Source organism: Mobula birostris, chromosome 3 (genome assembly GCF_030028105.1).
Source record: "Mobula birostris isolate sMobBir1 chromosome 3, sMobBir1.hap1, whole genome shotgun sequence".
Taxonomy (NCBI): domain Eukaryota; kingdom Metazoa; phylum Chordata; class Chondrichthyes; order Myliobatiformes; family Myliobatidae; genus Mobula; species Mobula birostris.
This window is the reverse complement of record NC_092372.1, coordinates 152,706,867-152,730,675: the sequence shown is the minus strand read 5'-3', so window position 1 is coordinate 152,730,675 and position 23,809 is coordinate 152,706,867. Positions and strand designations below refer to the sequence as shown.

The following is a 23,809-nucleotide window of genomic DNA, read 5'->3' as shown; positions in this document are numbered from 1 at the left end:
CTATCTGTGCTAAACATTCCCTAATTCAATTTAAAGTTGTTCATAGAGCACATATGTACAAAGATAAATTAGCTCGCTTTTATTCTTATATTAATCCTTTTTGTGATAGATGTCCGGGGCAGATAGCCTCTTTAACTCATATGTTTTGGTCTTGTCCTACTCTGGAAACTTTTTGGAGAGACATTTTTAATATTATCTCAAAGGTATTGAATATAGATATCTCTCCTCACCCTATTACTGCTATCTTTGGACTACCTAAAATTTCCAGTAATCTTTCTCCTTCAGCCCATAGAATGATTGCATTTCTTACTTTAATGGTGAAAAGATGTACCTTACAACATTGGAAAGAGCTTAATGCTCCAACCACCTTTTTTTGGTTTTCTCAGACAATATTATGCTTGAATTTGGAGAAAATTAGAAGCAATCTTTATGATTCCTCACTTAAATTTGAACAGACCTGGAGATCTTTTATTCAATATTTTCATTTAATGTAATTTTTTTTCTTCTCTTTTTTGCTCCATATTTATATACCCTTCTTGTTTTTTTTTACTGTTTTTAATGGAGGTCAGGTTTGAGGACGTGATTTTAAGTTCTTTAACTCTACTTGGTTCCAAGTTAGCCCATCGCTTTGCTTTGCTTTTAGTTTAGTTGCACGGTGGGTTTTTTTTGGGTTTTTTTTTCCTTTTCTCTATTGATATATATATATATATATATATATATATATATATATATATATATATAAATTAGTATACTATTATGTTACCTTAGTATGTTATGTTTAAATTACATTGTTTGTATCACTTTTATTTTCTGTATTAATATCTCCTCTAATTTTATTATATTCTAACAGTGTATTAGTGCCTATATGGCTTACCTTTTTGTATATTTATTCAATAAAAAGATTTAAAAAGAAAGAAAGAAAGAAAGAAAGAATTCTTTCTCTGATTCCCCCTGAGCCTCCTATCCCTTGTGTTATACCTATGCTCTTCGGTTTTATATACAATATCTCTGCAATGAGAAAAAGCTTCCTGCTATTCAAGCTACCAATGCCCCTCATAATGTTTCATACTTCTGTCACATCCCTCTCAGCATAGTTTACTCTAGAGGGGAAAAAAAAGCAGTCTACCCCATCTCTTAACTGCTTGAGCTTAGGTAATATCCTATGTATACTGCACAGCTCAGTCTCTTCCTTTCGATAGTGTGTTTATCAATATTGCATGCAGTACTCTAGCTGTGGTCTAACTAATATGTTATAAAGTTGTGGCATAATCACTCTGCTTTTGTACTGTATTCCCTCAGCTAATGAGGGCAAGTATCCTGTATGCTACCTTTGCCACAATACCTACCATTGATGTTGCTTCAGTAATCTGTAAACTTGTACACCAAGATCTCTCTGTTCCTTATACTCTCTATGGCCCTGATATTGAATGTGCATGTCCTAGATTCATGAGCCCAATGTTCATAATATTATAGTTTTATGATTAAATTCCACACTGATTTTATCGAATTATCAATATCATACCAATTGATGAAATATAGTATCCTATCGTGAGCAGCTAAAGGAATCCGATCACTATACTTTGGAGTTGTGGAGAATGAGGAGTAATATTTTTGAAAGGTACAAAATCCTAAGGGACATAACAGGACAGATGTTGAAGTGTTTCAATGTGGTGAGAGACTCTTGAATGAGGTGACATCGTTTCAAGTTAAGGAGGTAATTTTTAAAAACTGAGATGTGAAGGAACATCTTCTCACAGAGGATGGTGAAGCTTTGGAATTTTCTACCCTGAAGGGTTATGGAGACTGGATCATTGAGGGTTTTAAAGAGGAAATAGACATTTTTTTTTGAAAGATGGAGAGTTCTGGGGAACTGACAAGAAGAGGAAATGAAGCCTGGAACAGATCAGCCATCATCAGAAGAATGGTGGAATAGACTTGAGGAGCCGAGGGCTGATTTCTTCTATCTGATTCATATTTCAACAATTTGGTTTCCTTTGATTTCCTGTGCCTCGAAATATCCCACCAAAGATTAACCTTCAAGGTCACCAAATGCAACTAATATTTAAAGCAAAATATTCCTTGTAAACAGGAGGCTTAGAGTGAATCCCTCAGTTGCCAAGTTGCAAACAGGCCTTCCAAATTGACAGTTGCAATGCGCCCATGCAACTTACAGAAGGAATTCTACTGGCAAGGCAGGCAGCCTGACATTGATGTCTTTGCTCTGGCAAACTGCCTTCTTATATCAAGGATGGTAATGAAGTGTGAGGAGCAACTTCCATCGAGCTCTTGGTTCAACTTGCTGGTTGTACAGCATTGATATTTGGACCTGCAATTTTTTTCCAGGCTTATCTCTAGATCAAAACCTTTGAATCATATGATGTCAGAATTTTAAAATGTTAAAACTTAAAAACCTGTATTTATTGGACAAAGGTAGTGTGTATGATGATTGTTTTGAGAGTGCACCATAATTGGCTACACAATAATTTACATAAGGTCATATACAGTTGTACTTAGCACTACAATAAAATATTCTTCCTTTCCATATGGTCCCTTCTGGCAAGGTGATGCTACAAGTTAGTTTTGCAGCAGGATGCAGGTCCTTTCAAAGGTCTTTGTGATCAGTGATTAGTCTTGGTATTTTTCCAGTTGAGCCATCATGGGGTTGGCTTTTGTCGGCTGTAATACTGAATTCACTAAGCTGTGTTTTGGTACAGGCATTAATGCATACAGTTGTTAAATCTGGAGATATTAATAATTGTTCCCTAGCCTTTCAAGAGTTTGTGGCTAATATTGCTACAAGACTAAACAGAAAATACCATTCAGCCACCAGTAATCTCATACATCAACTGTGTTAAAATATGTAAGGAGGCATAAATATTTGACTGTAGTATAAAATTACATTTTAAATTGAAATAAGCGGAGTGTATGAGCATAGATTACAAGAGATCCATGCTTAACAAAAATAAGCTACAATCTTACTCAATACATCAATTTGTTGTTTGATGTTACTGTTATTTTTGGCCCAGCTGAGTATTTCATTGCATAATACTGTAGTTAGTATAAATAATAAGCATTTCTTCCATAGATGTTCTATCCTTGAAAATCCAGTCTGCAATTCAACATTCCCAAATTCCTCTTTCCTGACATTTCCTCTTACTTGCGGATTTGATCAAATTTTTCTCTTGGCCGGCATCGCTAGTTGTGTGTCAACCTGGTACCAATTATGTGAATCCAGCCTAGAATTTTTTTAGTGACTTTACATTATACACTAATTGTTAAATGCGGTTTTGAATTTTACCTACTTGATTAATTCTTCAACTGCAAATGATTTTTTTTAGTAAGCCGACGTTTATCCCCTAGTTCCAACAATAAAAACTTGCATTCTTTTATAGAGAGGAATCAGAGAAAATGGAAGATAATTTTAAAAACTAAGCATCACTGCAAGAATTTGCTTGAATACAGCTAAGGAAGATGAAAGAGAAAATACATTTTTTTAATAGTAAGTGAATAAACAAATGGAGGAAGCTGTAGTTGAGAATGGCATCTTCTGAATTAATTATATTTTGGACAGAAAGCATAAAGAGTGTTCAGAACCAAACAAGAAGAGACAGCAAAGTAGAAATAAAGAATTAAGATGACAAGAAGGACAGAAAGAATTGGGTAATGATTTACATGGACAGCGAAGACCTAATGGTCATTGCCCACAAAGAACTCTGAAGATTTACTATATTCAAGACAGTGCAAAAACTTTAAATACCTTTCTTCTTCTTTTATCAGATTTTCTCCTGAACTCATTGCCACTTTATATTAGATTTCCATTTTTGATATCTCTTAGCAATATTGCCTGGAAATTATTGCCAATGTAATGTTTGTTGTGCATTGCAATTGAGTCTCATCAGAACTTCCAAGCACACAAGCTCCATTTCAGTAGATACTGCATGGGCGAGGGAGACTCCTGAACGTATGTAATGATATTTTATAGCATACAAGCCACAGTTGATGTCATTAAAGCAATTTTGTACTGTGCATGCATGAAGGACTTGTTTGTGATTCTTCTGTGCATTTATTCTAATGAACTCTAGCTACTCTAGTCATCTTCCTGAACTTATTTCATTCTCCTCCTTAATCATCACTGCAGTACCAACATTCTCAGCAGCTTCCCTCAAGCCTTTTGCTTCATCGTTTCTCCTACCCCAATGTGCTATCTTTACCCCATTATTGAGATAGGAGAAGCGTTATTTTACGTACCCTGCACCCACAGTCTTTTCTCCAAATCAATGTTTATGATTTCCCTCTGCTTCCCCTCCCTCCCGTCGGCATGGCTGGAGATCAGAGAGGAATGGTCTTGTGCATAATTACACATTAATGGAATCAAAATGCAAGGTTGATTGCAGGCACTGAGCATATAATTTCTCCCCTCCCCCCCCCCAATCCCGTCTAAAGGACATTGTTACTAGACGGATAATCTGTTTGGGGTTATTTGTGTCATTGACAAAGTTACTAGAACAGAGTGGTATATTGTCAGGTCAGGTCACTTTTTATTGTCATTTCGACCATAACTGCTGGTACAGTACACAGTAAAAACGAGACAACATTTTCCAGGACCATGGTGCTACATGAAACAATACAAAAACTACACTGAACTACGTAAAACAACACAAAAACTACACTAGACTACAGACCTACCCAGGACTGCATAAAGTGCACAAAACAGTGCAGGCATTACAATAAATAATAAACAAGACAATAGGCACAGTAGAGGGCAGTAGGTTGGTGCCAGTCCAGGCTCTGGGTATTGAGGAGTCTGATGGCTTGGGGAAAGAAACTGTTACATAGTCTGGTCGTGAGAGCCTGAATACTTCTGGGATTTCTTTGCTATGGAGCTGGTGTTGAGGCACCGGGTGAACACCAAGAAATTTGGTGCTCTTAACGATCTCTAAGGAGGAGTCATTGATGTTCAGCAGAGGGTGGTTGATCCGTGTCCTCCTGAGGTCAACAACCATCTCTTTCATTTTGTTCACATTCAGAAAGAGGTTGTTGGCTCTGCACCAGTCTGTTAGCCGCTGCACCTCCTCTCTGTATGCTGACTCATCGTTCTTGCTGATGAGACCCACCACGGTTGTGGCATCGGCGAACTTGATGATGTGGTTCGAGCTGTGTGTTGCAGCACAGTCGTGGGTCAGCAGAGTGAACAGTAGTGAACTGAGCACACAGCCCGGGGGGGCCCCCATGCTCAGTGTGATGGTGTTGGAGATGCTGCTCCCGATCCGGACTGACTGAGGTCTCCCGGTCAGAAACTCTAGGATCCAGTTGCAGAGGGAGGTGTTCAGGCCCAGTAGGCTCAGCTTTCTAATCAGGTACTGAGGAATGATTGTGTTGAATGCTGAACTGAAGTCTATGAACAGTATTCGAACGTACGTGTCTTTTTTGTCCAGGTGGAGGGTGATGGCAATGGCGTCGTCTGTTGAATGGTTTGGACGATATGCGAACTGCAGGGGGTCCACTGAGGGGGGCAGCAGGATCTTGATGTGCCTCATGACGAGCCTCTCGAATTGGTTAACTAGATTCAATAGTTCTCAAAACTGGAGCATTTGGAAAATATGCAGCTATCTCCACACCTAGCCATTGAATCACTTTTACTTAGTAACATTTCAAAAGGTTGGTAAAGAAACTGTTAAATAATCACTGCTGGTGAAAGTGTATGCCTTGTGCAGAAGAATTTCGAGTCTATTGTGAATACTTGTAAATGGGTATCCTTTAAATGCATGATTGCCATTGTTAACTCGAAGCAGCAGATGTTTAATGGCTATCAATCTAAGCAATACATTTTATACTCCACTGTTTCTTGTTGAGTGACCTGTGATGAGTCTACATACTATATTGCCTGAGGGAAAAGAAATGTTATTCTTGCAGGTCACATTTATAATTGATTAGCTGAAGCATCTTGCATATTTTGTAGGATAGGGAAGGAAGAGAAAAGTCAAATTTCTTGCAATTTGAAACGGTGGGCAGGAGTATTTATACAATTTTGTAACAATTTCCTCTGATCTGTGTGTCAGACAGAAAAGTTTATTAGAGCTTCTCATCTTCCATCACGTCTATAGCACTGAAACAGGCTGCAACGCCTAATGAGCTTTTCCATTTGCTGCTTCTCATCTAACTCATTCGTATACTTTTCCGTTCCCTCTCATGGACTATCGAGTTTCCCCTTTTAGTACCATTTGCTATTTGATTTGTTAATTTGCATTCCTACTTTTTGTCAGGAAACAAGCAGAACAGAGAAATGGAGTTAATGTTTCGGCTAAATGGCCTTTCATTAAACCCGGCTATGATTAATGATTCCATATCCATGGATCTCTGATCTACCCCATTTTAGTTATTATTGTCTCTGGTGTATGTGATTTGTTTGTACTTCCTGTCAAAATGTATCAATATTGGAAGTTTTATTTTATTGAAACATTCTGCGGGTTTAATAACACCTTATATTTTGTTGCATTCATCATGTTTATTCAGTGCAACTCCTAATATTTTATTGTCTGCTAAGTTAGAGGTTTTTTCTCCCAATTCACATTGTTCGTGAAAATTGTAACCAGGCATGCCCTCTACATCATTTTCTACAGAGCACCATTTAATGGAGGCAAGAGACTGCAGAAGCCGAAACAAAGATACAAATCAAGTATTAATGGTACTCAAAACAACCAACTGGGTTCCTTAGCATTTTGTTTTGAGCAGCCTTAATATCTTTTCCAGTGTGAAGAACTTAATCATATTCTGCTTTCTGTTTTGTAGCCTGCACTTAATTCAACTATTTGGCCCCTTGCTTCGTGTGCTAACCCTAGTTGTGAATGTTCAATACGATCCCTTGTCAAAGGCCTTAAATCCAAATGTATTTTATATAATGCTCTTATCTATTCTCCCTGTTCAGTATGATTGATTAAGCACAGCTTTTCTGGTTTTTTCAAATCTGTACTGGGATGACTCATTTTTTTGGTTTCTGTGATATCTAAACTTTTATCTTTTCTGTCAGCAATGTTAAGTCTGCAGTTTTCTACACTTTATCTTTCTAAAGAAAAAGCACTTGAGCTGTTGTCTTACTGTTATCTGTTTAATAGTTCCTTTCGCTACTCTAAATTCTTTTGTTCATGGATCCAATTCACGTGGACTGAAGCTTTACTAATTCCCTCAAACTGGACAAAACCATAGAAATACAGGGGAAAATGTGTCTTTATAAATGAACATGGGTGTAATAGGTGTGAATAGTGTTTGGATCTGGACTTGGAGAGAAAACCTTCAAGTATTTTCCTTTTTTAAAAAAAAGCCTCCAACTTGCTGAAAAGGCAAGTTGTGAACAAACCATGTTAGAAATATTCACTGGGCAGTTAGAATCTGCAGAGACCAGCAAAGATGGTGTTTTAGGTTCAGATTCATTGTCAGAACCGGAAGATGTTGCAGATGAACAATATTTAAGAAGAAATAGAACAAAGGAAAGGGGAAGGGACAAATGCAAAGAAATATAATTATCTATCAAATTAGTCATAGTCATACTTTATTAATCCCAGGGGAAACTGGTTTTCGTTACAGTTGCTCCATAAATAATAACTAGTAATAGAACCATAAATAGTTAAATAGTAATATGTAAATTACGCCAGGACTTCAATTGAATTAATTAAATACCTGATGTGACATTCATATTAAATAACGGGAGAGTGCTTTGTATAATAATGTGAAGCAAGTGAGAGCAAGTAGACAGCTATTGTTTCTTTTTCAACTTTATGGAAGTAAAAATCACATTTTTTGGAGTGATGCATGATAATTGTTATTCTGTGTGACCTGAAAAGTTTGACTGGGCACTTGTTCTTCCTGTCCAAATGTATCAATTTTGCCTCCCCATGATTTCTGTGATAGGGCAGATGGCATGGGATCATTCCACTGTCCAACATTCCCATTAGAACTGGAGGGCTGAAATATGTGAGTGAATTACTTACATCTTTGGGCGTTTTTTGACTAGCGCTAAAGTGACCGCCATCAACACTTCCCAATTTCTGTCCAGTTCCTGTGCTTCCCTCTCCTTATTGTCCATTTTGAGCCCCCCCCCCCCGCCACTTCTGATTTCCCTAAAATGTCCAGAACTATTTCCTGGCATCTTCGTTTCCATCACTATCCCTTCCTTCTCAGACAAACGATCCTCCCCCCCAGTCCTGACTGATCCACCCCCATCTCCCAGATGATGATCTCCATGTGTTCAAAGGGCCTGTGACAAACCACCTTCTCCAAACTTATGGAGAAGAAGGTTGGGGAACATAGTTTTATCCAGTGAGCCAGTGACCAAAGCAATTGTTGACCCATTACACCTATGCCATATTAAAATTCCCAAACCTGAATTTCATAGATATATTGTTGTTGAGTACAGAAACAGGCACTCTGCCAATCATGTCCATGCCAACCACCTTGTTTATCTGTACTTGCCCACAGTAATTCCCTCTAGGCCTGGCTCATTCAAGTACTTGTCTGTATGCCTCTTTGAATATTGTTACTGTTCTTGCCTCTACCTCCTTCTGTGCCAGATACCTCAGTTTCCCTTTAACCATCTCCCCCTCACCTTAAACCTATGCCCTCTCATTTTAGACACCCCACCCATAGACTACAGACTCTATTTTCCCCTATCATATTGCCTCTCTGCCTCCTTTCTACCAGGGAAAACAGACCTAATCTATCCACTTTCTCCTTGTATCTCAAGCCCCTCCCAATCTGGGCAACTGATTTTTATTTTATTTACCTAATGACTAGGAAGCTTTATAAGAGAAACCTTGATTTCTGAGCTCAACATTGTTCCACAATTTGCCCTGGGGATTTTCTCTTCTCCCTAACCCTTTGCTCCTTCTGACCTTCTTGCTTGAATGAAATTTAGGTCAACCTGGCAATGCCACAAGAGTGAAGGAAATGCATAATCAGGATCTCTTCAGTAACAAAGCAAAAATACATAGTATAAAAGACGTAGTATGGTGCAATGTATATTTTGCAGATTATTTACTGAAGAAAAAGGTTCTCAAATTTCAGTTACCATTTTAGAATGGACGTTGATTTTAAAGCTTCCATGAGTTTTTCTTGTGCGGAGGTTTTATGCTAGGTAATTGAAATGAAAGTACATTGAAATACTCCGTTGTTTAATATGGTGAATTGAATACATCGATTCAGTAAATATTAGCTACATGACTTTGGATCAATGTTTTATCTGATTTGTACTCTTGTGTTTGCAGCACTAAATTGAAAACTGATTGTCATTTCAAAGACTTTGATTAGTGAGTCTCCAAGATTGTGTTAACCACAGAGGAGCTGAACTTGAAACAAAGGCTTTTGAGGGAGATTCATTTTGCAGAGCATAGTCACTGAGACCTAGGAAATTCAGCAACTTGTAAGTAGGTCGGTGTATTTCAAGCAACACACACAGAATGCTGGTGGAACGCAGCAGGCCAGGCAGCATCTATAGTAAGAGATTTGAAAGTGGGAGGGGGAGGGGAAGATCCGAAATGATAGGAGAAGACAGGAGGGGGAGGGATGGAGCTAAGAGCTGGAAAGTTGATTGGCAAAAGGGATACAAGGCCAGAGAAGGGAGAGGATCATGGGATGGGAGGCCTAGGGAGAAAGAAAGGGGGAGGGGAGCATCAGAGGAAGATACAGTGAGAGGGACAGAGGGAGAAAAAAGAGAGAGAAAGAAAGGGGAAATAAATAAATAAATAAATGAATGAATAAATGAGGGATTGGGTAAGAAGGGGAGGAGGGGCATCAACAGAAGTTAGAGAAGTCGATGTTCATGCCATCAGGTTGGAGGCTACCCAGACGGAATATAAGGTGTTGTTCCTCCAACCTGAGTGTGGCTTCATCTTGACAGTAGGGGAGGCTGTGGATAGACATATCAGAATGGGAATGGGATGTGGAATTAAAATGTGTGGCCACTGGGAGATCCTGCTTTCTCTGGCGGACAGAGCGTAGATGTTCAGCAAAGTGGTCTCCCGGTCTGCGTTGGTCTCGCCAATATATAGAAGGCCACATCGGGAGCACCGGATGCAGCATAATGCCAATATATAAAAGGCCGCACCTTCAATATCTTTATAGTGTCAGCAACTGACAATGATTTAAAAAAAAATCATGTCAGAAAAGTTGGGTGGAAATGCATCTTGTGTAAACTTCAAGCATCTCCTAAGGGATCCTACCATTAAACACATCTTTATCCCTGCCCCCCCCACCTCCGCTTTCTGCAAGGATCGCACCCTCTATGATTCCCTTATCCATTCGTCTCCCTCCCCCCCGGAACTTATCCCTGCAAGTGGCCTAAGTGCCACACCTGCCCATACGCTGCCTCCCTCACGTCCATTCAATGTCCTAAACAGTCCTTCCAGGTGAGGCAACACTTCACCTGTAGGGTCACCTATTGTGTCCGGTGCTCCTGGTGCAGCCTCCTATTGTAAATTTGGGGACCGCTTCGTCAAGCACCTCTGCACCGTCTGCCACAAGCAGAATTCCCAATGGCCAAGCATTTTAATTACAGTTCCCATTCCCGTTCTGATGTGTCCATGGCCTCCTCTTCTGCTGAGATGAGGCCACCCTCAGGGTGGTGGAGTAACAACCTGTATTCTGCCTGGGTACCCTCTATTTTTCTGTCCAGTAAACAAATTTCCTCCTCTTCCCCCCCCCCCCCATTCTCCACTCTGACCTTTTACTTCCTCCCACCTGCTTATTACTTCCCCCTGGGTCCCCTCCTCCTTCCCTGTCTTCTATGGTCCACTCTCCTCTCCTATCAGAATCCTTCTGCAGCCCATGACCTTTCCCACCTTCTTGGCTTCAGCTATCACCATTCCAATTAGCCTCTTTCCCCTCCCCCACCATTTTATTCTGGCATCTTCCCCTTCATTCTCAGTCCTGAGGAAGGGTCTTGGCCCAAAATTTTTCCATGGATGCTGCCTGACCTGCTGAGTTCCTCCAGCATTTTGCGGGTGTTGATTTGGATTTCCAGCATCTTCAGACTTTCTAGTGCTTGTGTAAAATAAAATGTGTCAAAATCAAGTCGGCTCCAGCTGCAGCTGCCATATTAAAAATGACAACTTCACCAGGAGTGCTAGCCTGATTAATTTTGTTCAAACTTTCTGCACTTGTAAGTTTTACAAACAAAAGTAGAAAGTACAAAGAACAGTGGAGCAAACAAGCCTGTCTAAAGATAGACTCGCATGGAAACTTTGGAGGTACAGCTGAAGAACAGTTACTGTTGGTTCCACATTATTGAGAGGATAAGTGAAATTGTCATTTCTGTGTAAAAGGAGACAATTTATTTCAAAGCTATCAGAGGAAACTTATATAACAAATATAGCTGTATTGTTCAGAATCTGACACAAAACTTTATTCAGTAGAACAGCTTGTATGTGAAATGACTTGGATCTCATTATTGTTTACATTTTATTATAGGTCTGTCCAGATGCACACAGAAAAGGAGTAAAGCGAGTGGGGAGAGACCATTGCCAGGCATACCATGGCTCCTGTAAAGAGCAATCGATTCTGGATACTTGTGGTTGGCATTCAAGGTCTCCTTGAGCTTGTGGGGGGAGTTAGGAGCAGTAGGTTATCTGCTTCAGTGGAACATGTGGACTGTCAGCGAGCAGAGCATCCTGTTATAACGCACAGAGGTAAGTACACAATAGAATTAATTATGCTGTTTACAACGTTGGAACTTTTTATATGTCATTTGTCATTTGTTTGCTAATTGATGGAACTAAACCATTTAATGAACTGAAGAGGCAGAATTTATGACTTAAGCCATCTGAGCAGTAATTCTTTCACCATGGATGTCTGGAATTGTTGCTTGATATACATAACTAGACAGGGATGGATTTCTGGACTATCATCTCTCCTTGCATTTGACTTCAGTTGGGTTCAGTAGGATGCTTTGGCTGTAAGACTCTGCTGCAAACTTCAGTTTCACATTTTCGTGAACTACACTGTGATTCCAAAGCTTGGATGCCAGAACTAAGGCAGAATTTGGATGGTTGGTGGTCATGGGTCTAATTGGGACGTGCAATTTTAGGGTAGGAATGTGGGGTGAAGGGGGCAGGGAAGAAGATCTGGTTCTATACTGTGGTCTTTTGGGTAAACGTGATTATCAAAACCTCAATATTGGTGGGTTGGGGTGTGGAAGAGGATCAGAGACCAGGTTGTGGATGGGTGTTGGAGGATGGGACCTGACAGGGTTTTGAGGGTTAAGTAACAAGGATCAGGTCATGTAAGAGTTGAACTTTAAGAGTTTGGGATGGGAAAGAGGATCATGCTCTGTACTGTGGTGGGTTTGGGTCAATCTAGGGGAGGATTAAGGATTATATAGTAGTGCTGTTGGGTGGGGAGGTGCAGTTGAATGGAATTGGAACCCATGTAATGTCCAAGCTTTGTAGTGAGGTGGGATAGGAAGGCGATCACGACCCATATTGTGATTTGGTTGCAAGGGATGAGGAAAAGGGATGAGGGTCAATGCTGTGGTTTGGTGGGAATGGATAGAAGGATCAGACTGTGATGAGGTCAGGAAAGTCCAGAGTACTTAGATGACTTTCCAGAATGACTGGAAACCTGGTAACAAAGCTCAATCCAAAAGTGAAAGTATTTAATTTTTAATTTTTAAATTTTTTATTATTTAATGAGATAATACATGGTAGATGTTTGTTATATAGCACAGAGACAGAGAACATTATCCCATAGTTAAAGTTTTCCTGTATACCTCCTCTTTCATGTTGCCTTGTTCTATTTTCCCTGCAACATTTCCTTGATATTTCCGTATTCAAAGATGTGAATTACTGAGAGAATATGTGAAAATGATTAAGAAGACACCTCAGATCCATATGTGTAAAGAATTAATATGTAAAAGTTTTTGATATACAGGTCTTCATTTTAAAAAAACCCATTCCTTTTTATTGCTAAGCTACATCAATGATCAACCCTCTAATTCTGACATTTTATAAATCTTCCTGGGATGTAAATCCTGTGTAAGATTTTGAGTACAAGCTAGGTAGATCAGACCTGTAGTCTCTTCAATGTAGAAGAATAATGGGCGATCCAACTAAAAGCTTTATCAAAGTATGTAATAGATTATAGAGAAAGAATCTGCTTCCTTTGATGAAGGTGTCAAAAACAACTTTAAAGGTAGGTATTCTGTGACGATTTCAGCATGGAGGTAGTCTGGAACTCTTAAAACACTCTTGAGGTCAATTTAAAGCTGAAATGAATAGCTTTCAATTAAGGGAGTGGTCTGAATAGATCAGCTGTGCTCTGATTGAATGATGGAACAGACAGTTCCTGTTCTTGTCCACCTTTTCATATCGGATGTCAGGCCGCTGGAAAATGACGCTGGAGAGGTAAGAATGGAGAACAAAAAAAAGTCGGACAAACTTAAGAAGTATTTCTGTGTCAGTCTTCACAGTGGAAGACGGCAGCAGCAGTCAAAAAATTTAGAGTGTTTGGGGGGCAGAAGTGAGTGTAGTTGCTACTATTAAGGAGAAGGTACTGGGGAAGCTGAAAGGTCAAAAGGTGGATAAGTCACTTGGACCAGGTGAAAGGCACTCCAAGGTTCTGAAAAAGGTAGCTGAAGATGAGGATGCATTAGTAGTGATCTTTCAAGAATCAATAGAAATGGAACCCATGTAATGTCCAAGCCTTGTAGTGCGGTGGGATAGGAAGAAGATCATGACCCATATTGAGATGGGGTTGCAAGGGATGAGGAAGGAGAATTCTGGAATGGTCTGGAGGACAGAAAATTGCAAATGTTACTCCACTTTTGTCTCCTTCCCTACTTAAAAAGACAGGAAATTATGTGCCAGTTAGCCTGAATTCAGGGGTTGGCAAGTATGAGATTTCAGGATTCTTGGAGATGCATGATAAAATAGGCCGAAGTCAGCACAGTTTCCAAAAAGGGAACTCTTGCTTGATAAATATGTTGGGACTCTTTGAAGAAATAACAGGCTGTATAGACGAGGCAAAGTTAGTGGAGGTTGTTTACTTAGATTTTTGAAGGCCTTTGACAAGGTGCCACACTTGAGGCTGCTAAACAAGGTAGGAGCCCATGGTAATTACAAGAAAGATACTAGTCTGGACAAAAGATTGGTTGACTGGCAGAAGACAAAGAGTGGGAATAAAAGGGACCTTTTCTGGTTAGCTGCCAGTGATTATTGGTGTTCACAAGTGTGATGTTGGGACCACTCCTTTCCACATTGTATGTCAATGAATCGAATGACAGAATTGATCAGTGGTAAAGAAGGAAAATAGAATGTTAGCCTTCATTTTGAGAGGACTAGAAAAAAAAGCAGCGATGTAATGCTGAGGCTTTATAAGGTATTCGTCAGACTGCAATTGGTGTATTGTGAGCAGTTTTGGACCATTTATCTGAGAAAGAATGTGCTGGCTTGGGGGAGTGTCCAGAGGAGGTTTATGAGAATGATTCTGGGAAAGAATGAGTTTTATGTATGAGGAGCGATTGGCACTGGGCCAGTCCTCACTGGAGTTTAGAAGAATGAGGGAAGAATCTCATTGAAACAGAATACTGCAAGGCCTAGATAGAGTGGATGTGGAGTGGATATTTCCAATAGTGAGGAAGGTGTTAGGACCAGGGGCACACCTTCTGAATAGAAGGACTTCTTGTTAGAACAGAGATGAGGAATTTCCTTAGTTAGAGATGGTAAATGACTAGAGATCATTGTCAAAGATGCCTGTGGGAATGCTTAAAGTGGAGGTTGGTTTCTTGATTAGTAAGGACATTAACGGTAACAGGGAGAAGGCAGGTGAATGGGGTAGAGAGGGAAAATAAATTGGCCATGATCGAATGGTGGAGTAAGCCTGAAGGATTGAATGGCCTTATTCTTCCTATATCGTGTGGTCGTTTGTAACCGCTTCAGTGCCATCAGCTTTGTTGACCTCGGGGTTATTGTGCTCCTCAATCCAACCCATCCCCCAACATCCTCCTGCTCAATTTATTCAGTTGTTGATACCTATGCCTTTTCGTTCTTTAGTCAGTTCAAAGTTCAAAATAAATTTATTATCAATGTACGTATATGTCACCATATACTACCCTGTGATTCATTTTCTGGTGGGCATACTCAATAAATCCATAATAGAATATTAACTATAAAAGAATCAATTAAATACATCATAAACTGAGCATTCACCCAAACTGTGCAAGTACAAAAAGAAAGAAATAATAATAAAATATCAAGAACATGAGATGAAGAGTCCTTGAAAGTGAGCCCATAGGAACATTATAATGATGAGGCAAGTGAAGTTGAGTTAAGTTATCCCTTTTGGTTCAAGAGCCTGATGGCTGACAGGTAATAACTATTTCCGAGCCTGCTGATGTGATTCCTGAGGCTCCTGTCCTTCCTGCCTGATGGCAGCATTGAGAATAAAGCGTGACCTGGGTGGTGGGGGTCCCTGATGATGGAAGCTGCTTTCCTGCGACAATGCTTTATGTAGATGTGCTCGGTGATGGGGAGGGTTTTACTTTTGATGCACTGGGCCTTATCCATTATGTCTTGTAGGATTTAATGTTCAAGGGCACTGGTGTTTCCATACCAGTCTATGATGCAGTCAGTTGATATACTCTCAAGCGTAGAAACATAGAAAACTTACTGTACAATACAGGCCCTTTGGCCCACAATGCTGTGCCGAACATGTACTTACTTTCGAAATTACCTATGGTTACCCATAGCCCTCTATTTTTCTAAGTTCCATGTATCTATCCAGGAGTCTCTTAAAAGACCTTATTGTATTAGCCTCCACCACAGTCACCGGCAGCCCATTCCACTCACTCACCACTCTCTGCATAAAAAAACTTACCCCTGACATCTCCTCTGTACCTGCTTCCAAACACCTTAAAACTTGTGCTGTCTCGTGTTAGCTATTTCAGCTCTGGGGAAGAAGCCTCTGACTATCTGCATGATCAATGTCTCTCATCATCTTATACACCTAATCTCATCATCTTATGCATCCATGTAAGACTGTCAAAGTTTTAGATGTCATGCCAAAACATTGCAAACTTCTAAGGAAGTAGAGGCACTGCTGTGCTTTCTTCATAATTGCACTTATGTGCTGTTCAGGACAGGTCCTCAGAAATGATGACACTGAAACTGCTGACCCTCCTCACCTCTGATCCTCCAATGAGGACTGGCTCGTGGACGTCCGGTTTCCTTCTCATGAAGTCACTAATCAGCTCCTTGGTATTGGTGACATTGAGTGAGAGATAGTTGTTGTGGCACCAATCAGCCAGATTTTCAATCTCCCTCCTATATGCTGATTCATCACCACCATTGATCTGGCTAGTGACAGTGGTGTCGTCAGCAACTTGTATATGGCATTGGAGCTGTGCTTAGCCACACAGGCATAAGTGTAAAGCGGGTAGAGAATGGGACTAATCACACAGTCTTGTGGTGCACCTATGCTGATGGAGATTGTGGAGGAGATGTTGTCGCCAGTCTAAACTGACTGGAGTCTGTGAGTTAGGAAACTGAGGATCCAATTAAACAAGAAGGTATTGAGGCCAAGTCTTGAAGCTTATTGATTAGTTTTGAGGGGATGATAGTATTGAATGCCAAGCTGTAGTCGATGAAGAGCATCCTGATGTATGTATCTTTGCCACCCAGATGTTCTAGGGTGGAGTGAAGAGCCAATGAGATGGCATCTGCTGTGAATCTGTTGCGCTGGTAGGAAAATTGGAGCAGATTCAAGTTATTTCTCAGGCTGGAGTTGATATGTTTTATCACCAACATCTCAAAAAAAACTTCTCACTGTGGATGTAAGTGCTACTGGATGATAGTCATTGAAGCAGGCAACCATGTTCTTTTTAGGCACCGGTATAACTGAAGTCTGCTTGAAACAGGTGGGTACTTCAGAATGCCGAAGCGGGAGGTAAAAGATCTCAGTGAACACTCAAGCCAGTTGTTCAGCAAAGGTGTTTAGTACTGGGCCAGATGCTTCTCGTGGGTTCAGCCTCCTGAAGGCTGCTTGCACATTTGTCTCAGAGACTGAAATCAGATTATCATCAGGGACCGATGGAGGAAGCATCACAGAATCATTCATGATGGTTCCTCCATGTTTTGATGGTCAAAGCAAGCATAGAAGGCATTGAGCTCATCTGGAAACAAAGCCCTGGTGTCAACTATATTGCTTGATTTTACTTTATAATAGGTGATAGTATTCAAGGCCTGCCAAAAGTGATGAGCATCCTTCATTGTTTCATGTTTAGTCTGGAATTGCCACTCCGCCCATGAGATGGCTTTCTGGAGATCGTAGGTGGACCCCTTGTAACTTCCTTGGTCACCAAACTTGAATGCCTCTGACTTGGCCCTCAGCAGATTGCGGATCTCATGGTTCATCCAGAGCTTCTGATTGGGGAAGAGTGAATGATTTTGTGGGGACACACTCATCTACAACTGTTTTAATAAAGTCTATGACAACAATGTTGTATTAACTTAAATCCAAAGATGAGTCTTTAAATGCGGCCCAGTCTACCATCACTAGGCAATCCCGTAGCCACTCCTTTGCCTCCCGTGACCACCTCCTTGTTGTTCTTATTTCTGGAGCTTTGCTCTTTAGCCTCTGCCTGTGTGCAGGTAGGAGTAGGTCAGCCAAGTGATCAGATTTACCAAATGCAGTCAGGACATGGAATGCAAGGCATTCCCTATCTTAGTATAATGTAATCTAGTGTGTTGTGCCACCTCTGGTTATATGCTAATGGTAATTGGGCAGGGTTGGATGAAATCTCTGATTATGATCTGAAATGCATTGGGATGGACTGTTTCTTGGTTAGAGATGCTTCATGCAATTTCTCAAGTGCTTGATTATAGTTGGCCACTAGTGTTATGTGAACTGCAGTCAGGATCATGAAGGACAGGTCCCTAGGTAGGTAGAATAGCATTTGATTGTTAGTTGTTTAAGGTTGGAGGAGCACGGTTGTTTTGTTAGTCTATCTTGTCGCTGATTTTTGCCACAATATTTTTCCATTACTGTTCTGTGAAGTACCTCTGTCCATCTTCTTTTAAGAAAGAGTTTCAAATATTGTATTTTATTTTAATACTCAATCATATTATTTCTTTTTATTGTTTCTCTGCCTTTTCCATCTGCTTCTCTTTCTTAATTTCTGTTTCTGCCTGCATATCCTTTCAGTATTGATTGCCTTGTGTTTTCTTCTTTTCATTTCCTGCAGCAATCTGATCCTTTTCTGTTTTCAATTTTTGATTTATTGGATATCAGCTTAGCTTTGTTATACTGTAGTCTTGATGTTTGAGATCTTAAAATTTACAACTGTGCCTTGCAGTGTACCTATCACAAATGCTGCATGGTATTCATTGAATTACAGAAATAAAAAAAGACTAGTGAAAGTGTTCAAAGGTTCAAAGGTCAAATTTAATATCAGAGAAATGTATACAATATACATCCTGAAATGCTTTTTCTTTGCAAACATCTACGAAAACGGAGAAGTGCCCCAAAGAATGAACGACAGATCAATGTGAGAACCCCAAAGTCACCCCCCCAGCTCCCCCTGTGAGTAAGCTGCAGCAAGCAACGATCCCCACTCCCCCCACCACTAAAAAAAGGCTCATCGATACCGTCACCAAGCCCAAGCGTATGCTGAGCAATAGCAAAGACACAGACCAAAGTTACCCCAAAGGCTTCGTATTTCATCCGCATTCGACAAACCAGAGGTTCTTTCTCTCCCTGGCAAGGGAGAGGGAGGTGTCCCCCATTTTCACAGCTGTTTTAACATCGTTTTTCACATGATGTTAAAAGTCCATTTCGTTGCTTTTTTCAATCTCTGTGTCCGAAGATCACAAAGACCTCGGGCCTTTGGGCCCACAGTGAAAGATTTACCGGCCTCCCTGACGACACACGAGTCTCCTGCCGTGACACTGACCCTCGATCCGACTGTTTCCAGAGCCCCGAGATCTTAGGCTTCCGGACACGATTGAGACTCTCAGGCCGACCCCTTGACATGTTGAATAACGGCCAGTCATGGAACCCCTAGAATGGGGCCCATTCCCGCAAAGAACCAAAGCCTGTGTGTAACTTCAGAACCCTGAAAGGGAAAAATATTAAAGGTGGAAATAGAGCTGTTTCTGAAGATGCAAGCAAAGGAATCGCCTTTAGACACCATTACCTTCCTAAACTCCGTTTAATTCTAGACCTCTCAGTCCCCCTGTTATTTCCTGTTGCCAGTACTACATTTCTCCTTTTAAATGCGTATCCATTACAATTGTTTATACAAAGGCATGGACACAGGCTGATAAGTGGCAAGAAGACTTGCTAGTGACATTTCCACCGTGAGACTCTAATCACCTACCACCATTGTTCCCTCTAATTTTCAGTAGTAAGTGTGAGCAAAAATCTTATGTTGTGCAAATTTTTTTCCTGCAACAAAAGTATGTGTGCACTGAATGCACACATGGCAGAGTTTATTAGGTTTACAAAATATTTGACATAAAACTGCACAGAATAACAACAAAATAACATTCATATTTAAGTCACTTAGTTATTTTTTCTCTCTCCTATCTTTGGCATTTACCCATTCTTTGTAAACACTGTCTAGACTAATAGAACTTCCATTCAATTGATAGCTTTTGATTCTCATTAACATATCCAAATGGCATTCACCTAAACAGTTTCTCAGCTTGTTTTTGAGTTGATTCATTAGGCTAAAACCTCGCTCACAGTCTGCACTAGAAGCAAGAAAGGATCCCTCAATGTCCATCAACTGTGCAAGGTCGCAAAGCTGTCATTTTGAAGTCCAAATGCCACCATTTGAGCAAAGTTTGAAATCAGTTTGGATTTAATTTTTTCTTGCATGGTAAATTTGAAATCATTAAACTGTTTAACTATTACAGTATTTTCAGCTAGAAAATCATGATATTTTGGAAATAAGGCATTAACTTTTTCATCGCCAATTGTGAAGTTGCAATCTGCAATTGCAGAGAAATCAAAAGCTGACCATTCTTGTACCTCATCTTCAGGAAACGTTTCTTCTAAATGAACACAAAGACTAGTTATAAAAGTCAACAGCAAACTTGTATCTACTGTGACGTTTTCTTCACGTTGTTGGCTTAGCAAAACTTTAACTTTGTCACTCCACGAAACATTGTCTCCTATATACTGCTTTCTTGTTAATTTTGCCTCGCGCAAAATGAAGTGAATCATTTGGTGTCAGGTCACTCTTTTGCAGAACCTTGCACAGTACAGCCAGTTCACCAAAGATATCACTCAAAATCTGTAAAGCTACTTTGTATGTGATGTTTATCAATTTCTTGTGACAGTATTCAGCCACAGGGTCATTTGACTGATCTTCTATAAAGTATGTGATCAGTGCCTCACAATTTTTTATTATTGCCTGCAATGCAAAGTGTCTAGGTAACCATCTGACTTCATTAAGTGGTCTGAAAGCAACAGTTTCATTTTCAGAGGCCTCTGCAATTTCTTTAAATTCGCATCTTTTAACTGCTTCTTTTGAATTCGACATAATGAATCAATACTTTTCTCAATAAAAACTTAGTAAGCTATCTACAGGATTTGAAACAGATCTTTGTAAACTTTACGATATGAGTACTGCCCGCCAAAGATGGCTGCTGCCGTGTACAAACTGGAACAGGAAAGGTGAGGTGACGTAAATTAGTTACGTACATTGTGGTTTTTGAAAAACTGACTAACTAGTTAACAGAAACATTTAGTTAAAAGATTATTTTCAATAAGTATAATTATTAATTACATTATTTTAGGTGATTAACCTTTTGTGCACACATTAATTTCCTTTGTGCGCTGGTTGAAAAACGTATGTACGCGCGCACAGCTTAGAGGGAACATAGCCTACCACTGATGTACAATGGCATTGCCATCATTGAGTCCTGCATCATCAATATCCAAGGGTTGCTATTGACGGGAAACTCAATGGGGCAAACCGCATTAATACAGTGACTACAAGAGCAGGCCTGAGCATAGAGGTTCTGCACCAAGCAACTCCTGTACTGACAGCCAAAAATTGTTTTTACTGTTTACATGACACATGTCAGGAACAGGGCAGAACATTCTCTACTTGCCTGGATGAACGCATCTCTGACAACTCTCAAAGGATTTGATGAAACAGTCTGCTTGATTGGTGCCCCATCTTAATTCATTCCCACCCCACTTGTGCCATATGTGAGAACCATTGTAGTTATTTGCTCAGCTTCGAGAATCATCACCTCTGACATGATTGACCTTTATCTTCTTATTATAATGGCAACATCGTCACGAGGAGTCTCTCCAAAATGCACATCCCACCTGAGATGGAAATGCATCACTGATGCTTCATTGTCATTGGGTCTAAATCCTGCCCAATGACATTGGGATTATTTTTAGCAGTAGGACAGCATCATCTTCCAAATTCGTGCATTAAATTCTTTAAGTTTCAGGATTGATTGATTTATCACCTTGTATTTGATTTATCAGCTTCTGGGGATGTATTTCTTGTTCTAATAGTTTCTTACAGGGAGGAGCATCAGTATTAGTGTTTACCCCCTTTAAATTTTAATCCTGATCCCAAATTTGTATTTCTCATGGAAACCATTTCACTATTTGACCCTTCCGGATGTTATGACAGTTCTCAGGATAGCGGGTCTGGTTGGGCCAGTCAGCCTGCTCCTGACTTCTTTGTTCTTTACTGGGAGGAGAGAAATAGGATTGCATTTGATCAAGCAAAATGTAATCCATTGCAAAAACTCCACCAAGACAGTGGAAACAGTCTTCCACTGACTGGACTCTAGAGCAGGGGTTCCGAACTTGGGGTCCTCAGATGCCTCGGTTAATGATAGGGCCCATGTGCAAAGAATGGCTGGGAACCCCTGCTCTGGAGGCTGAGGCATACTGGAGATCGAAAGGCACCTGCCATTTGAGCACTTTCCTTGCCTTATGATCTCTGGTAAGAACTAAAACTGTGAAGTTGCTTCCCAGTTGATAAGCTTCTAGTGTCGTGGAGACTCTCTGCTATCTGGATTGTTTTGATGGTTGGTAAGTTCCCACCCCCAAGATATCCAGCTATCAAAAATCATCGATGAAAATTGAATACTGAAAAACACCCAGGAAATAAAATTTAATGATTTTTAAATTATTAAAACGAAGATCTAGTAACTGAAATTATCTGAAGGTTGCTTGAAGTTCAAAAAGTTAATTTGTGAGATTGATAGGACACCATTTTTGGATTTTTCCCCTGTGTGTCACTGTGCTGTTTCTAACATTGTCTGGTTCAGCATTGGTTTTCCTGAGGTTCTCACAGCCGCTGGCATTTATCCCTCCCTGTGCCTGTGATTGGGCAGCTGGAATATACCATGACACAAGAAAACACTGTTATCTGGGGTGTGGGTGATGCTTCTGAAAGAATGGATGTTGCAGTGTTGGGAGGTGACATTTCAAGTCATGATAAGCTATATGCTACTCAGTGCAGATCTATCTTCATCCAAGACTTTCAGCAGAGGTCACTGGGAAAAACATTCCGATGTCTTTTTTTCTTCCTTCCTTCAAACTAGGGACAGTGAGATTAGTTTATTTTTCCAGTAGAATCAACAAACTCTGTGCAGGCAACTGATTTGAACCTCAGACCTCCTGCTGATTTAGGGCCATGCTGCCCAACTAATTTACCCATGACACAAGCAGAGCGTTCAAAATCAGAGCTTTTCCGTAAAACAAAGCAAAATTCTTTGGTCTTATAAAATGAAGATAAAATCATTCATTCAGAGTTGCTTTTATCATAAATACACAATGAATTCCTCTGTCATATTTTATGCCTATAAGAATTATGGTCACCTCATTATCTTAATTAGTTTTGTTCTCGTGGTGCCTTGCAAAGTACTTCAAAGAAGCAGCACACATAAAAGTTGCTGGTGAACGCAGCAGGCCAGGCAGCATCTCTAGGAAGAGGTACAGCCAACAATAGGAAGAAGCAGCTGAGTCCTTGATTTTTGTCTGATTCCCTGAACGCAAATAGGGCAGTAACAGGGACATTACACTGAATTCTCATATCCCTGTGATTAAAAACAACAATGTCAAGGTAAGTAGGTATTCCTACTTTTAACTGTAATTGCTGATATGTCTGAAGTGTGAGTTGGTTATGGTTTCCTAAGCACAGAAGGCGGGGCTGTACTTACCGGCAAAGCTCACAACTTGCTGGCTGTGTGAAACACCAAGCAATGACCACCAGATGGGAAACTAATTTGGCATGCCATTACTGCCTTAGCAAAGGAGGATCAGGTCATAAATAAGTATAATGTACTTAAAATGCTTCATTTTATTTCTTTTTGTCAACTTTTCTGTACTTTTCTTATCTCCCATTTGTCACAAGCTAATCCCAAATATTTAGGCTTGACTACCAGATAAGGAAATCAATTAATTAATGGCAAGTGTTAATGCACTTGGGTTATAAGAGATAAAAGCATTTGTAAAGTAACTGAGGTTTGAAAGTTGAATTAATTTTCAATTTTAGTCCAAATATAATTGATCTAATGTTCAACTGCAAATATTAATAATGAAATAGGCTTAAAAAAATTTACAGCTATATGTAATTGTATATCTGCAAAATTGCCCACGAACCATTTTGGAGGAGGAGAATTTACCAGCATTGTTTTAGTGTGTAGTGGTAGTCATGAGGTGCTTAGCAGGCCAGGCAGCATCTCTAATCTCTAGGAAGAGGTACAGTCGACTTTTCAGGCTGAGACCCTTCGTCAGGACTAACTGAAAGAAGAGCTAGTAAGAGATTTGAAAGTGGGAGGGCGAG

At 40.1% G+C, this 23,809-nt stretch overlaps 1 protein-coding gene across 9 annotated transcripts in view; it reads left to right on the top strand.

The window, feature by feature from the left end:
- sema5a (sema domain, seven thrombospondin repeats (type 1 and type 1-like), transmembrane domain (TM) and short cytoplasmic domain, (semaphorin) 5A) overlaps positions 1–23,809 on the top strand; it is a 237,150-nt gene that overhangs the window by 67,630 nt on the left and 145,711 nt on the right. For 8 of the 9 annotated variants that reach the window (XR_011885429.1, XR_011885428.1, XM_072253474.1 and 5 more), the window contains one exon: positions 11,458–11,675. Coding sequence is in view for 7 of the 9 variants with exons in the window: in XM_072253474.1 (XP_072109575.1) it covers positions 11,522–11,675 (154 nt within the window). In the remaining 2 variants the exon portion in view is untranslated. Of the gene's footprint in view, positions 1–5,607; positions 5,659–11,457; positions 11,676–23,809 lie in introns of those variants that run through there. The other variant, XM_072253473.1, reaches the window with a different exon arrangement.